The sequence below is a fragment of the Triticum urartu genome, chromosome 3A (assembly GCF_056163025.1).
Source record: "Triticum urartu cultivar PI428250 chromosome 3A, HENAU_Tu73, whole genome shotgun sequence".
NCBI classification, from domain to species: domain Eukaryota; kingdom Viridiplantae; phylum Streptophyta; class Magnoliopsida; order Poales; family Poaceae; genus Triticum; species Triticum urartu.
Window position 1 is genome coordinate 712,798,682 of NC_141875.1, and position 15,722 is coordinate 712,814,403.

Here is a 15,722-nt window from a genome sequence, read left to right on the forward strand (position 1 = left end):
TCTTTAGAAAACCTCTGTTTTGCGATTTCTCTTCGTGAAAATTGTTTTGCGCGTGAGTACCTTCGTTGAGATTGGTTTTCTCGTGCTGGGCCGCAGGTTCAAACCCTCTACTTCGTGTACATCGCATGCGCGGGCGAGAGGTTGCTACTGCTGGTGGTGGAGTGTCGTGAAAGATCGGGCCGCAACAACGGATCGGATCTCGCCACGAGGTTCGGTTAATATCAAGATCCGATCTTGCAAGTTATAGTCACCTACTACGTGTTACGATCCAACAACCCCGGAGTGACAATAGTCGGGACCACTCCTGTGATGACCGTAGTTTGAGGAGTTCATGTATTCACCGTGTATTAATGCTTTGTTCCGGTTCTCTATTAAAAAGAGGCCTTAATATTCATTAGTTTCTAATTGGACCCTGCTGTCACGGGAGGGTAGGACAAAAGATGTCATGCAAGTTATTTCCATAAGCACGTATGACTATTTACGGAATACATGCCTACATTATATTTATGAACTGAAGCTAGTGCCGTATCGCCCTGGGTTATGACTATTACATGATGAATATCATCCAACAAATTACCGATCCAATGCCTACGAGTTTATCTTATATTTTTCTTACTAAGTTACTACTGCTATCGTTAGTGTTGCACTTGCTACAAAACTATTGCTATTACTGTTACCGTTACTATTGCTGCTGTCACTAATATCAAAACTATCATATACTTTGCTATTGATCACGTCGCTACAGATAATTAATCTCCAGGTGTGGTTGAATTGACAACTCAGCTGCTAATACTTGCAAATATTCTTTAGCTCCCTTGTGTCGAATCTATAAATTTGGCTTGAATACTCTACCTCGAAAATTGTTACGATCCCCTATACTTGTGGGTTATCAGGCCCATGGGTCTATCTTTTATCATATATTAAAATAAAAAATACTTTGATGCAATTTTCTTTTATTTCTTTTGTTTTGTATTTTTGTGTGATCTATATATCAAAAACTATAGAATTTAATCTTGCTTATAACCGTAAAGGGATTGACAACCCCTTGTTCGTGTTGGGTTGCAAGTATTTGTTGTTTGTGTGCAGGTGCTGTTAACGACTCGTTGCTTGATTTTTCTAGTTGATTGATAACCTTGGTTTCATAACTGAGTGAAATACTTATTTTTACTATACTGCATCATCCTCTCTCTTCAGAGAAATACCAACGCAGCTCACAAGTAGTAGTGCTTGAATCCTTAAGGAGTGCATGCGCCTTTGGCGGATGGTGCCGACAGCTGCTCGGAGACGGGAGCGGTGACGGTTGCTCCTAGCCTCCACAAATGAGGGTTACTACGGGAGGGGAGGGGAGAGTGAGAAGGGAGGGCATAGGTAGACCTAACACAGTAAAGGAGGGAACGGGCCAAAATTTTAAATCACAAAATTCTCTCCCTCTATTCAATTAATCGACCCGACAACTAGTTAATCTGCTAGACCAGTTAACGCGATGGATAAGGTGTTATCACATCTGTGACCTAAGAATTCGGGATTAACCGCCCAATTACCTTAAATATCGGTCGATTTTTTAAATAGTGGTAATTTGTATTTCACTTGAAAGCAATAAACAATAGTCTGACATAGGGTTTTATCTCTAAGGAGATCCCGAACCGGGGTAAAAACCCGTGGCCATGTTACCATCGTATCAAGACCCATAGTCCGGGACCCACTACCCGAGATCTGCTATATTTGAATCCGTAATTGGTGGTCCGTAGAGGTCCCTCTAAGAAGTCATGGCGATTCGATGGGGGATCACGAGCAGCAAGCGGGTTAACGCCGGCATGACCTTCATACCTGGCCAAACCTTCGTCTTAGGAAACATCGCCCTCCTCACCGTCTCGGTTGGCAATCTTGGTCAAGTCAAAATCGCTGCCCCAGGCCAAATCACTAGATTTGTCGTTCTGAAGTATATCGTGAACTCATGTGGAGGGGTGGTCCCCGTAAATTGGGTGTCAAACACAAGCAGAGTATCTAAGAGAATCAAATGTGCAAGACATAGAAAAATTGATGGCTATTGGAGCAGCAAGAAGCTTTCCAGGTATGCTCGGTTCAATTGATTACAAGCATTGTCAAATGGACGAACTGATATGCGCGAGATGCACTAGTGTAGGAAGATATATAAAAGTCCTTTCCAAGATACCCCATATAAAGAAGGTATTAATTAAGATTGCATCCAAAATCAAATTTTAAAAATAATTAACAAGCAAGACGATAGCATATTTGAAGTCTACACATTTTTCTAAGAAAAATTCATATATAATATGTTAGATATTGATTTAGGATAAAAAATATATGAATATTCTAAAAAGTATTTGAATATGCTCGATAAAGAAATTAAACAAAAAACTGCACTAACCTGGGATCATTCGTGGAAGGGTCGCGCCCTAGCCATTGGGCTGCTTGCATGCTAGTAGGACATTCATGGACCGCTTGCTAATGAACCCTGTCCGGTTCAGTGACTTGTAAAAAAAAAAATGCTTTTTTTGACTTACGGGTGACATAATGGGTAATTTGTGGCAACTTCAGAGTAATTTTGTTGATGTATCATCAGAAACAATAACTCCTTTATTATACATTAGCGAAATTGCTCCAAAGTTGCAAAATATTACCCATCAATACCACCTATAAGTTTTTTTAAGGGAAAATGCCACCTATAAGTGATAAAAAGCCTTTTCACACAGGGGAATCCATGCCTGGGCCGGCCCATGCAATAGGAACATTCTATACTATGCTTTGCGCGCTGGGAGAAGACACAACGCGCCTGTTTGGGCCGGGCTATGTCCGGACGGCCTGTTTTTTGAATTTCGTTTGTTATTTTTCATTTTTCTTTTTCTTTTTCATCTTCATTTTTCCACTTTAAATAATTTGGGACTTCAAAAAAGTTCCTTTAAAAAAATGAGAATTTTGATTTTTTTTAATAATTCATAAATATTTGTCGATTCAGAAAATGTTCATGATTTTTGAAAATTGTTCGCCTACAAATAATGCCTGTTCGGAAAATCAAAAAATGTTCATGCTTTTAAAAAGAGTTCATGTATAAAAAAATCTTAATGAAATTGAATTAAATTTCGCCAATTCAAAGAATGTTCATGAATTGAAAAAGGGAAAAGCTTCTGGTCAGCTGGTCGATAATCAGGCTCGCGTCCGCCGTCTCAATTAAGTGCCACACGTCCCCTATGGATCCCAGCACCACACTTTTTGCAGCCGCACGTCCCCATCTCGTACATTATCCCCATTTTCCTTGATTTTTCGTCCCGAATCAGCACCGCAAGGAAACGCTCGTCGTGCGCCGGTGCTCGCCGCCGGCCCGGTTCGGCAACCGTCGTTTGCCAGCGAGGCCGGCCTTCGCCGCCCCACTTCCAGCCCTTCTTTATTTTTTCGCTGCCTCACTTGTCGAGCTTGGGCAGGCGATTGCTTCGTCGCTCACATCTCTCCTCCCTGCATTTAGATCGAGCGAGTCGTCACCCAATGTCGGCGACTGAGATTCGCATGACCCAATTGTCGTTCCAACGACGCGTGGCGCAGCCAACGGCCTCTCTGTCGCCGTTGTTGGTGTCGGAGAGTCCTTCGTGCTGGATCTGTCCCAGCCTTGCATATCATGTTTCTGAAACAAAACTCTTGTTGCAATAGTCAATGATGTTTTCGAAACAAAGCTCTTGTTGCAAAGAGGGATCATACGCGGAGATGCTTCACAACGTCACCAAATGTTTCTGAAACAAAGCTCTTGTTGTAATAATCACCGATGTGTTTCTGAAACAAAGCTCTTGCTGCAATAATCACCGATGTGTTTATGAAACAAAGCTCTTGTTGCAACAGTCACCGTTGTTTCTGAAACAATATTCTTGTTGCAAAGACGGATAGTACGCTGGATCAGACGGCTCACGAGGTGGCGGATCTTTTAAAAAGATCCTGAAAATTCAAAAACTGTTTGTGACATACAAAATAGTTTATTGATCCATAAAATACCCGCTGATTCAATAAATGATCATACATTTTAAAAAATGTTCGTGAATTTCAAAAATTATTTCACCAATTTCCAAAAAAATGTTTGTCAATTATAGAAATGTTCGCCTATTCAAGAAAAATGTTTTTAAAAATGTTCATTTTTTAGAAAATGTTTGAAGAATGTATAAAATGTTCATCAATTCAAAAAATGTTCATGATTTTAGAAAATGTTTGAAAATCTATAAAAATGTTTACGAATTTTAAAAATGTTCACGATCTCAAGTATGATCATGAGTTTGAAAAATGTTCATAATTTTCAAAAAATGTTCAGGGTTTCACGAAGTTGGGAGTGATAGTATATCTCGACGACGCAGCAAAACATGGTCATGACCATTGGAGATTATGAGGTTGTTTGGGTCGCGACCGACGCTTACCATACCAAAAATTTGGCGTTGACTGATTATACATGTCAGTGTTTGGTTTCAAGCCTAACTTTCCTTTCCATGCCAATATTTTGGTTGCCAGTTTTGGTTTTGGCCCACACGCTGGCGAAACCAGGGTGGCAGATTTGTCCGCCAAAATATTGGTTCGCCCTGATTTGACAGGGTCATCGTGGGTGAAATCCCCTATGATTTTTTGTTCTGTTGCAACGGATGAGCCATTTTGCTAATAGATATAGATATAGATATATGGGTGATCCTAAATATAGAAAATGATGTCCTTTTAACTGGTTGATGGACACGCAGCGTCCGCCACCTGATTAGCCGTCGGATCGATCTTGATTAAGCACTCACGCTAGCCACAAGTCTCGTGGAGTCATTTTTTGCGACTAGCGTATTGCTTCCAAAGGTTTCAACAACAAAGGTCCGATTTCATGAAAAAATACCGACGATGAAGAAAATTTCTTCTGCAACATGGTTCTTGTTTCAAAAACATAGCCCCGCTTGCAGAGCCGGTGGAGCGGCCGGTGTTAGAGAGCATACGAGGCCAAGCATCACAAACACGATGTTGTTTCAGAAACATAGCTTCGGTTGCAAAAATCATCGCAAGTGTGCCTGGTGCGAGAGCTTGTCACCATCATGCCAGAGTGGAGACAACTGCTCGAGGTGTTGGGTCGAAGGAGGCACGGCAGCTCCGGCGCTCAGGCCATGTCGAGCGCAACAAGCTAGCTGTTGCAAAGGTCCTTGGTTGGCTGGGCGGTTGATCGAACGGCTGTTGACAACTGCCGAGCCGGCCGGTTTAACCGATTTATCATCTAAATATTCCACTGAATTTGTGCTAGAGATGAAAAATATTCCGTTTAGAAAACCCTTGGATTTCCATCAAATTTACGTTGGCCTGCCACCGAGTGCCCAGTGCCCCAAACACACAAGAGCCCGCACGCTCTGCTTCTCCCCCTCCATCTCTCGACAAGTGGCTACCTAGGGTTTCACGCCGCCGCCTCTGCCCGCCGCCGCCGCCCATCCACACCGCCGCCCCTCCCCGAACCCCGACCACGTCCTCTGTCACCTACCGTCTCGACAAGTGCCTAGGGTTTCACGCCGCCGCCGTCGCCACCCACCTCCCGCCGCCGCTGCCTCCCACCCCCCCGACCCCGTCCTCTGTCGGCTACACTCGCCTCCCGCCACGTCCAGCTACACCAGCAGAACGCCGCCGCCGCCCAGCTCGCCTCGCCGTCATATCGTTCGATCGAGATGCTGCCCGTCCAGATTGGCCAACTGGCCGATGATGGAGATGAGGCAAACAAGGCGTGGACAGGGGAGAAGAGGCGCCGCAAGCACCTGCCCCCATCATCTTCCGATGCTCCTGCCACTGCCCAAGACCATGGAGACCCAATTTCTCATGCCACAGACATGGAGGACACCATCCAAGGGGCCCAAGATCGGATTCCTCATGCGACAGACATGGAGCTGCTGCTCAGAACAGATTCGGCACAAGAAGAAAGCTACGGGCCGGACTCCCTTATCAGCGAGGAAGACCATGGAGACATGGAGGGCACCATCCAAGGGTGCCAAGATCCGATTTCTCATGCCACAGACATGGTGCTGCTGCTCAGAACAGATTCGGCACAAGAAGAAATCTCCGGGCCGGACGTCCTTATCAGGGAGGAAGACCATGGAGACATGGAGGACACCATCCTAGGGGGTCAAGATCCTTTTCTTCATGCGACAGACATGGAGCTGCTGCCCAAAACAGATTCAGCACAAGAAACAAGCCAGGATTGCTTCGGGCCGGACTTCCTCATCAGCGAGGAGGACGAAACCCGTTTTGCCCAACGTTTGCGTTCCAACATTCCTATTCCTCGTACTAACCTGCCACTTTATATTACATGGGAGGAAGAAGACAAGATAGAAGCGCGCCTTGCACGCCTTCGCATCGCTTATTACAAGGTACCTACATGCTGTATCAATCAGTCACCGCTCACTTCAATTCACGTATGTCTTACAATTTGTACTTGTGTGCCATAGTAGCAAATCCAGCCCTCTGGTTTGATATGTGTGGATGATTTTATCTCATGTTTTTATCATCTGTGTGTAGGCTTTGAAGCCGGAGTGCGCACGTGAACTTGAGCTTAAGGAACCAGAAGAATACACTGATGATGAACTTGGTGAGGAGTTGTACTTTAAGCGGTTAGAGGAGGATGAAAGTTTTGAGTGGTTCGTACATCCTGATGACACCTATAAAGCTGGATTGAATGACTACCAACGGATTGCCCCTCGTAATTTTGTAAGTGTACTGTCTATATCAACATCTAGTCATCCAGTTGACTACCTTGGTTATCATAATCATAGGTGTTCAGAAACCATTTCAACACACACCGCAAAATTCAGCAATCAATGAGGTAGTTCATTTTGCTTCATCGACCCCAACCACAGCTGCAACGTTAGTATAAAAAATTGAGCCATGGGTTTGTGGTACGAGTTGAAACTGTTTTCGAACAGCTTATTCTTAACATGGATGATAGTACTTGCGATGTTGGATTTGAAAAGGTTTGCCAGTTTTTTGTGTTCATTCAAACTTCGGACAAGTCTAGGTGTGATTTTAATGAGTGACCCCTTAAAATTGGTTGTTTCTTAGCCATTTCATATGTAACCTTAACTCGGAGTGAAGTGCTAGGAAGTGTATCCCACTTGGTTCTTGAACCTCCTTGATTGCCTTGGTTTTAAAGCTGAGGTTCGGTATTAGATAATAAAAATAGCATGATTTCTATGACCGTAGAGAGCAGTCCAAGGCTCAAAGCTATTTACCTTGTGTGTTTTCACAAACATTGCTATCTCCAAACTTCTTATCTCTTTGGTTTCGTGCTTGTAACTTTGGCTGCTGACATTAGTTGACGTTTGAATTGCTTCTGAGTTATATCATGACGGTGTCTCAGTGGATTGACTTGTTAAAGATCACTTGATTATATATGGTACTATTTCTAGCAAGCCTGACTTTACTAGGAAAAAATGTGGATCCTTAGTCAGTTACTTCTGTAGACAAAAGTATGTCATCTCACTTCAATGTAGCCATTGTGGGACTTTTGTTTCTTTTCTGACGTTTCATCTAATTCTTGTTCTTTTTTCTTGTAGCTGCCTTATAGTGGTCGGAACCTGTACCGCTATCACGACGAGTACCGCTCACGTTATCATAAATATAAAATTGATGATGTTTATGTCAAGTACTATGCAGAAATTTCAGAGAAAATCAAGGTATGCATTATGTGATCAAGCTGTTGGAATTAAAAATACTACGAGTGGCTGGATCGTTTTTAAAGTGATACACTTCTATCTTGCAACAGTGGATTACAGAGTATTTGCATCTGGACCGCAGGACGAAGGGTGTAAGTATGCCCCCCAGGAAATCATGAAATTAGTCCATATACATACACATGATGATTAAGTTCTTTTCACTTCAGTGGATAGACAAGGATACTAGAGCATGGAGGCAAGCATTGAAGATTGCAACTGGCATTCCTCATATGACTGTTTGTTTAGCTGCTTTTGCTTATAATGTAATATATCTTGTCTTTTGCTAATTGAGGCGTTGATCGCTGGTATTACTCACAATCTGGTCAATTTGATTCAGGAGTACATTCTTGAGATGGATAAGGATGCGTCCCTCAAGGACATAGGTCTTCTCTATTTTGAGATCTGGAGGCGTGTCGCTAAGAAAAATGTTGTTATCCTACTACGTCAAACATTTGTGTAATAGACATGCTTTGTGATTATTCGTAGTTCTTACGGCTTCACAAATATTTCAGTTAAGTTACATGGAAGCTGTGAAGGAAGTATATGAAATGGACAAGTTCGATGTACACAAAAGGAGACTAGATGGTGAACTGAAAGGGGTTCCTGTCATTGCAACAATAAAAGAATACGTAAGTTGATGTCTTAATTTGGGGCTGTTGTGCAGATTTGTATTGCCTGTTATTTTCATTTTTTTTTCTGTCTAGTTGCATGATCTGAGTGCTTACTACCTATAATGAATTTTCCTCGGGTTCATGCTTCACTTTTCAATTCTAGTCCTCACTAGCCATGAAATATGATCTAGTAAAAGTGCTGAAACATGTGTTCCATATGCTAAGCATGCTTTGTCTGAGTAAACTAGTTCTGAATTTTTTCTTCTCTTAACTGGACAAGAACGATTCTTTGTTATGACGAGGATAATTGGTTTGATGCCAACATTTGGCATTGCCAATACTTGGCAAGCCAATAATTGGCAATATCAAAAGTTGCCAAAAATTGGCAATTTCTTGTGAGGTTTTCAAGTAAACATGGTAGCCAACCAAGCACTAGCCAATATTTGGAATTTGCCAAATGTTGGCATGCCATTTTTTGGCATCAAACCAATTATCCTCGACATGCATACACATCCTTCTGAATTCTGGTAATTCTCCTTGCAATACTGTGAATTTATGTTGTCAAAAAGAAATATGCAACATATTGCCAATGTCTAATTTCATCTGTTTATCTTTCCAGATGCACTACGTTGTCCGACAGGGTGGCATTGATGCGAACGTAAGTAGGGTACTGTAGATTTGACATGGTGATACATATTTAGCTGCAATATGTTGCTGATATTGATACGGCCTTTGTGTAGACCGATGAGGATAAAGCTCGGGTTGTGTTTATGACGGTATCTCTCAGTATGGTATTGTCTTGATGAATCCTCTATGGTTTTTTTTTGTTTTGTTTTTTTTGAAGAAAAAAAATCCTCTATGAATTTATATGTGGTCATGATTGTCGTTTTAATATATCTGGTTCTCTTGTTCAGCATAAAGCAATGAACATGGCTCAGTACGCTCAGAAGAAGTTGGATTTAGCAGATAAGCTGAAGTTGGACAAAGAGGTATGCTAATAACTCTATTTATTGTGAGAGTAAGGTTGCATCCCGAGAATTAAGGAAAAAAAACAGAAACTTATGTGCGCGCACTTTGCAGGGTGGAGTTGTTCTATGGGAAAGACCCTTCGAGTTCTGAGTAAGGGAAAGACTAGAGTTGTTCTTTTGGCCTGAAATGAGCTGTTATCTCATACTGTATGACAGACAGCGAGACATGATGTATGTAAACAGCCTAGCAGTCTGAAATCACGGATTATTGGGTTGTGAGTCTGGTTTTCCATTAATTAACCAGCCAACTCTCTTGCACCCCGTCTGTATGTCTGTATTTGATCCTGGTAATGGATTTGGTATTCCAAAAATACAGATTCAGCTGTTTGGGTTGTAACTGGAAACAAATAGTCTGAAATCTTTTCGATACAGGCGCTGAATCTCTTGTATGGAAAGAGCCCTCCCATGATATAGAGGCTAGCCCCTCCGATTTCGCTGGAATCAGCCTCCCCCGCAAAAGAAAACGATTCACCGCACGACCCTCACCCACGTGAGAGGAAACAGAAGCAGCGCCCAGGGAAGCGACGACGACGCCCAAGTAGCTTCCCTCGCGGCCGTCCTCCGGCAGCCGTCCGCCCTCCACTCTTCCCCTGCGGTAGCCCACCTTGCCGGCCCTCCTCCCCCCCCCCCCCCCTTCTCTGCCCGTGGCCGCCATGGCCTTGGCCCAGCCATCCGCCACCACTATGCCTCCCCGGCCAGTCCTTCTCTTCTGCCCGAGCTCCGACATCCCTCCCATGCTCCGACGCCCCTCCTCATCTGCCTTGTGTGCACCCCATCTCCTCCACCTCTAAGCTGCCAGATCCACCCTGCCCCTCTTCTTCCCCTTCACTACCTCTACTCCTCTTTGTCGGTCATGCAAGCTCTCACTCCCTGCCTCTCATCCTCTTCACAGCAAGCAATTAGCTTTATTTCTTCTCTTTTTTGTAATTTTTCTATGCAAATTTTGCTAATCCTAGTTATATGTGCAACTATGGAACACCTATTTAAACTATACATGTTCTGCTTTGTTGCTGTAAACTATTTTTTATTTGCTTTTCCGTCAATATTATGTGATGTTGTCTTGGATTTCTATGATATTTGATGAATTTTGTTGCCATACAATCATCCAAATATAGTCACACGTTATATAACTTCTGGTTTGATGTCTATACTAATGTTGCTATACAATTCCATAGTTTGACATCCAAACATGATTCCATACTGAAATCTGAGTAGGATTCCGTGAGCCAACTCAACTGACACCCAGACGACCAAATTCGTATTCATGTCTATGACAGTTTCCACGCTGAATTGGAACTGAAACCAATTCAATACGTAGGCGTCGAATACAGACATCCAAACACAGCGATGCTTAATTAATGAATGAGGTAAATCTTTTGCCCCTGTTTTTTTAAACCTTGTATCCACAACGCTGCACCTCTGAATACAGCACAATATACATACTTGAGGCTTAATTAACGCTTGTATGCCATGTCATTGAAGTACTCCCTCTGGAAAGAAATATAAGAGCGTCTAAATCTCACTAGAGTAGTACATGGACTTGGACAGCCGAACAAGCACAAATACATGTCAACCTATCCTGATCCGGGCTTGTGAAGTGCCACATATAAGATGTGCCAGATACGAGGCGACCAAACTTCAATCTGACGTATCAGTCCATCTGTACTCCCTCCAAGACTAGCCTGCAGGTACGTTTAACAAAACAACATCCAACTGAATTATTAGTATCCAATATCTTGTCACTCAAGCTCCTACTTCAACTTAAGAGGACTTTGTTCACCATTTGGATAGTATAGTTAACACTGTAAATATTTCAATTTAAATGAATGCAGAGGCACAGACACATGAATACAACTTAAATCGCTCGCTCACCTTAATATTGTTTGGCAATTTTTTGAAGTGCTTGTAGCTGTGCCTGCATAGTTTCACATAGTCATTCGGAAAGTCCTTGTCATAGATCACCTTCTTCTCTCGACCCCGAAGAATTAACTGCGACAGCAACCACGGAGTTCTTCCATCATCTTCCACAGGCCACCTCAATTCAGACTTGTTGATCCTACCAGACACTTGCTGGGAGTACGTGTAGGATTCCATGAGAAACCACCTTTCTTCGAATTGTCCCACTGGTCCGGGTGGCCCTCCAAAAGAGCTTGGACATTTTTTGTCAGAATCCCAATACAAGAGATGAAGTCTCTACTTCCCTGGTTTGGATCGACATTATGGCGTTCAAAGCACTCTGTAGCAATCTTCCTTACAGTTGTCCAAGTCTTCACCACCTGAGCTGGAATCCTGTTTTCAACTACAATAAACCAAAAAAATAAAGCAAAATGAACTTTGCTAGTACTTGTATCATTGCAGAACACTCCTATATTTTAAGAAAAGGGCACTTGAACAAACCCTGCACCCACATGGGTTTTCTTTTCTTTTGCATTGTAACAAACCCAATTTATATGCACATCACCAATTTTTGTGCAAATATATACAGGTTTATGTCGTGTGCAAACAACTTGTAGTTACTGGCTTTATCTGTTCATCTTGTCTTTCTCCGCACAGGACTAACATTTACCTGTACAAACCCAATGCAAGTGCATACAATACTTGCACATGGAAAATGCACATCTGCACCTATTTGGATCTACTCCAGTAATTTCCCCACACCTTTTCCACTACAAGAACTGTGCAGGAACTGTAAAAAAACATGGATTGTGGCAACACTACAAAATATACTTGTCACAATTTGGTGCTAAAACATGACCATATGTGTCCTACAAAAGGCCAATGTCAGCAAAGCTTTGTTACAGAGGCTGCTGCAAGCCTAGTATCAAAATGAACATATGTATCCTAACAAAACGAGCAAAATGCGCATGTTTTGAATAGCTATCATACTATCCATCGTTTAGGTCGCACCAATTTAATTATTTTGCGTAGCAAAAAATATTCAGGTTTACATCTTAGAGTTGTTTCAAACATAAATCGATGACTTTTCGTAACGAGGCGCACATGAGCAAATTGTGTCATCCTATATCTATTCAAAACCTGAAAACCAAACTTTTATGTTTATTTTAATATGTAGTGAACTCAGGTATCAAACATCCACGCATATAGGAGTTTTCTGTTTTAAGAAGGACTTACCCTTAAGTATCAACACCTGCAGCTTAGGTGTCTTATCAGGAAGCAGCTTGATGTAGAGCTCTTTCATTGAGAATTCTTCCTTTGCAACGGTACCTCGGGGATACTTGCGCTTAGCAAGAATACTTTCCACCAGACTTGCAAGTTGGCTACATAGGACAACAAGAAGAAAGTTAAAAACTGTGTGAAAAAACAGAGGGCATATGTTGCAGAGTGTAAAGCAAAACGTACATGATCATATTTTTGAGGATGGGCAGCATGGTGCCATCAGCGAACAGTTCTATGGGTTCCCTCTTGTTCAACCATTTGCTGAAGGACCCATCCACTTCAGAGATGATCACACACTCTGAATTGACGTAATTTTCAACTTGGATAGCAGCAGGATGCGCCAAAGCTCTGACAAAATGGTAGTCTGAAGCCCAATCCTTCGAACTTGCAGCACCCCTCTTGATAAACCTGTTGAATTTGATGGGCCCAACTTTGTACGAGCACTTGAAGAACTTCATTTCACTGTTGTCGAAATCCATAGGCTTCTCATCATAGCCTAGCAATGTAATGTTCTCTTCGATTGTCCCCGAATTGCGATAAAAATCCTTAATGGCTTGAACTGATGTAAAACAAAGTGAATTGTTAATTAAGCATTCAGCTGTTGTAGTAGACTGCAGTAAACAAAGGGCACTTAGATCTTGGGGCATCAGTATTACTAGAGTTTTACTTCATTTTATACATACATACATACATAACAACAAACATATATAATCAACGTCAAAATTCACGGTAAATTTGCTGACCCAGTAGCAGGAAATTGAATCATTTTCAACAAGATAATGCAAAAATAATCTAACTGATCTTCATATGGACGGTAGACATGCCTTCATCTAAACTGTACTGATGTGAGTGTGTTTCTCCTCTGCACTTGTGAGAGCAGAGTCCCCAGTTTATACTACTCGTAGTACCAATAGAACACTACAGCTAAAGGGACATGGAGTTGGCCCCCTAGTCGTGCTGTGCTGTTGGGGATGGGCCTTTGCCTAGCTCAAGCCCCCTTACTGCTCTGTAGACGACAGCTGATTTGACATGACGCTCGGTCCAAACTGGGCGCGCGGCGAGGCCGGCGGCGAGCAGGAGCAGCTGCTAATGGCCGGGGTCGTAAAGTCGACAACTTTAGGCGAGAAAATCGCCGACACATGAGACCGGCGCGAGCAATTGCTAATGACCGGGGCTGTAAAGACGACAACTTTAGGTAATCGGCGTTCGAGAAGAGACAATGTTGCGAAGGCCGCCAGTCGGCCAGCGGCCGGCCGGTTCCCTACCACATGTTGACCCTCGCCTCTCGTCCCCTGCAGCCCTTGCCGCTGCTCGGCCATGGCGCAACGGTGTTCGTGGCCCGTGATGATCGACGGCAGCGGGTCGCAAATACTGCAAGAAAGCAAGAACAAGTAGTTTACCTATTGCGAGATCCCGATCCGGCGGCGGGGGCGCGAGATGAGGGTTGGTGGGGGTCGCCATTGAGGTGGAGTTGCAGACGCGGCCGGAGAAAAAGAGAGGAGACGATTTCCGGCGAATAGGAGTACAGCACGGTGGTCTCTGCCCCCCCTCTCTCTTTCTCGCCTCTTTCTCCACTACGACAGACACACAGACCTGTTTCGGGAAATACCATTAATTTGGTCTATTGACCGGTCTACGCCCTCTCGTTCCAATTTCAAACGGTTTTGCTAAATCATTAGTCTTTGTAAGACGTTTTAGACATTTAAGATAACACCTAAAACAACTCAATTTCTGCTGTCCAAAACGTCTTACAAAAGTGAACAGAGGGAGTAGTTAAGTTTAAGTCAAGTATTGCAGCATTTCTTTTTCCTTTTATACTCCATTTTTAGTTTTTTTTCTTTCTATTTTCTGTTTATTATCGTTAGAGCACTTACAACCGGACTTGGCAAATCTGGCCCTCTATACGCCCGCATTCGCGGGCACTGACCATGCACACATCATATTTTAGCTTCCTCATCCACGTCCCTCGTATCGGAACCCCAAACCTGTGCAACGCTATGTATAAACACCATCAACATGCCGGATCACCATTGCACCGCCGGACAAAAGGACCATAGTTCGTAGTAGTTCATTGTCGAACAGTGCAAATGCATACTACAAACTTAAAACAAAAATAAAACATAAATAAACGGGGAAGGGCGGAGGAAATCACCATTTCCTCGCCCGTCCCTTCCCCTTCCGGTCCTCGGCACGGCTGTGCCCCTCCACCATGTAGGCGTCGGTGTGCGAGGTGCATCGTCGTCGGAGGTGGAGGTGGAGCCGCCCGTCAGGTCGGAGTTAGAGCTTCACCTTTGGCCCGCAAGCCTACAGAGTAGGCGGTCCTTCTCCTTCGCCTTAGCCGCCGCCTCCTTGTTTGCCTCGCGCTTCGGCAACTTGATGGCGAGTAAGAGTGCCTTGGTATTCTTGCGGCGGAGGCGCCGCGCATCGTCTCCGCCCTTGTGAGAGAGAGGCGGAGGACCGATGTGAGGAGCGTGGCCTCAGGATCGATCAGCGCGCGGTAAGCACCTCGCCCACCGCTGCCCTCTCCCTCGCCTACTGCCGCTCGAGCCGGGCTACTCGTGCCTTGGGGTCCGGTGTCCTTGTGTGCGCCAGCGCTTGTGCGGGCACGAGGACTCAACGGTGGTCGGGTACCAGTTCCGGAGCAGAGAGTGGTGGTGGGCGGCGTACTTGAAAGAGTGGAGCGGCTGGAGCTGTACGCCGGGTGGGATGGGCCGGCGACGTCGCCGGCGGTTTGTCGACGAGCAATGGGCGCTGACGAAGTACCTTCAAGCACTCACCTCCCCGGCAGCGGCTTCAGACAAGAGCTTGATGTCTACTACACAACTTATTCTTGTAGACTCATGTCGGGTCTTCAAGTACAGAGTTTTGTAGGATAGCAGCAATTTGAGGTGTAGGATGAACATGGTCTCTCTCAAACAACTCTGTAATAAAATACAAGAAATCTCTTATATCCCCAACACACCCCATACAATGGAAAATTGTATAGGTGCACTAGTTCAACGAAGAGATGGTGATACAAGTGTAGTTTGGATGGTAGATATAGGTTTTTGTAATATGAAAATAAAAAAGTAAGGTAGCAAATGATAAAACGGAGCACAAACGGAAAACAAGGCCTGGGGTTAATACTTTCACTAGTGAAATCTCTCAACAGTGCTAACATAATTGAATCATATAACAATCCCTCATCGTGCGACAAA

At 43.7% G+C, this 15,722-nt stretch overlaps 2 protein-coding genes across 2 annotated transcripts; one reads left to right on the plus strand and one right to left on the minus strand.

The window, feature by feature from the left end:
* The first annotated feature begins 5,672 nt into the window (after nt 1-5,672).
* Nucleotides 5,673-9,685, plus strand: LOC125547276 (uncharacterized). Its single transcript, XM_087516181.1, has 12 exons — nt 5,673-6,017; nt 6,102-6,368; nt 6,517-6,705; nt 7,551-7,670; nt 7,760-7,801; nt 7,877-7,972; nt 8,047-8,136; nt 8,222-8,338; nt 8,940-8,978; nt 9,061-9,111; nt 9,235-9,309; nt 9,593-9,685. Exons 1-12 carry the CDS (start codon nt 5,673-5,675, stop codon nt 9,683-9,685), a joined length of 1,524 nt encoding a protein of 507 aa, XP_087372307.1.
* A 1,568-nt stretch (nt 9,686-11,253) lies between these two features.
* LOC147982042 (uncharacterized) lies at nt 11,254-14,545 on the minus strand. Its single transcript, XM_087517268.1, has 4 exons — nt 13,926-14,545; nt 12,709-13,084; nt 12,481-12,626; nt 11,254-11,647 (listed from the first exon to the last, which is right to left on the minus strand). The coding sequence occupies exons 1-4, from the start codon at nt 13,984-13,986 to the stop codon at nt 11,385-11,387; spliced, it is 846 nt and encodes a 281-aa protein (XP_087373394.1). The 5' UTR covers nt 13,987-14,545; the 3' UTR covers nt 11,254-11,384.
* Nucleotides 14,546-15,722: the final 1,177 nt, after the last annotated feature.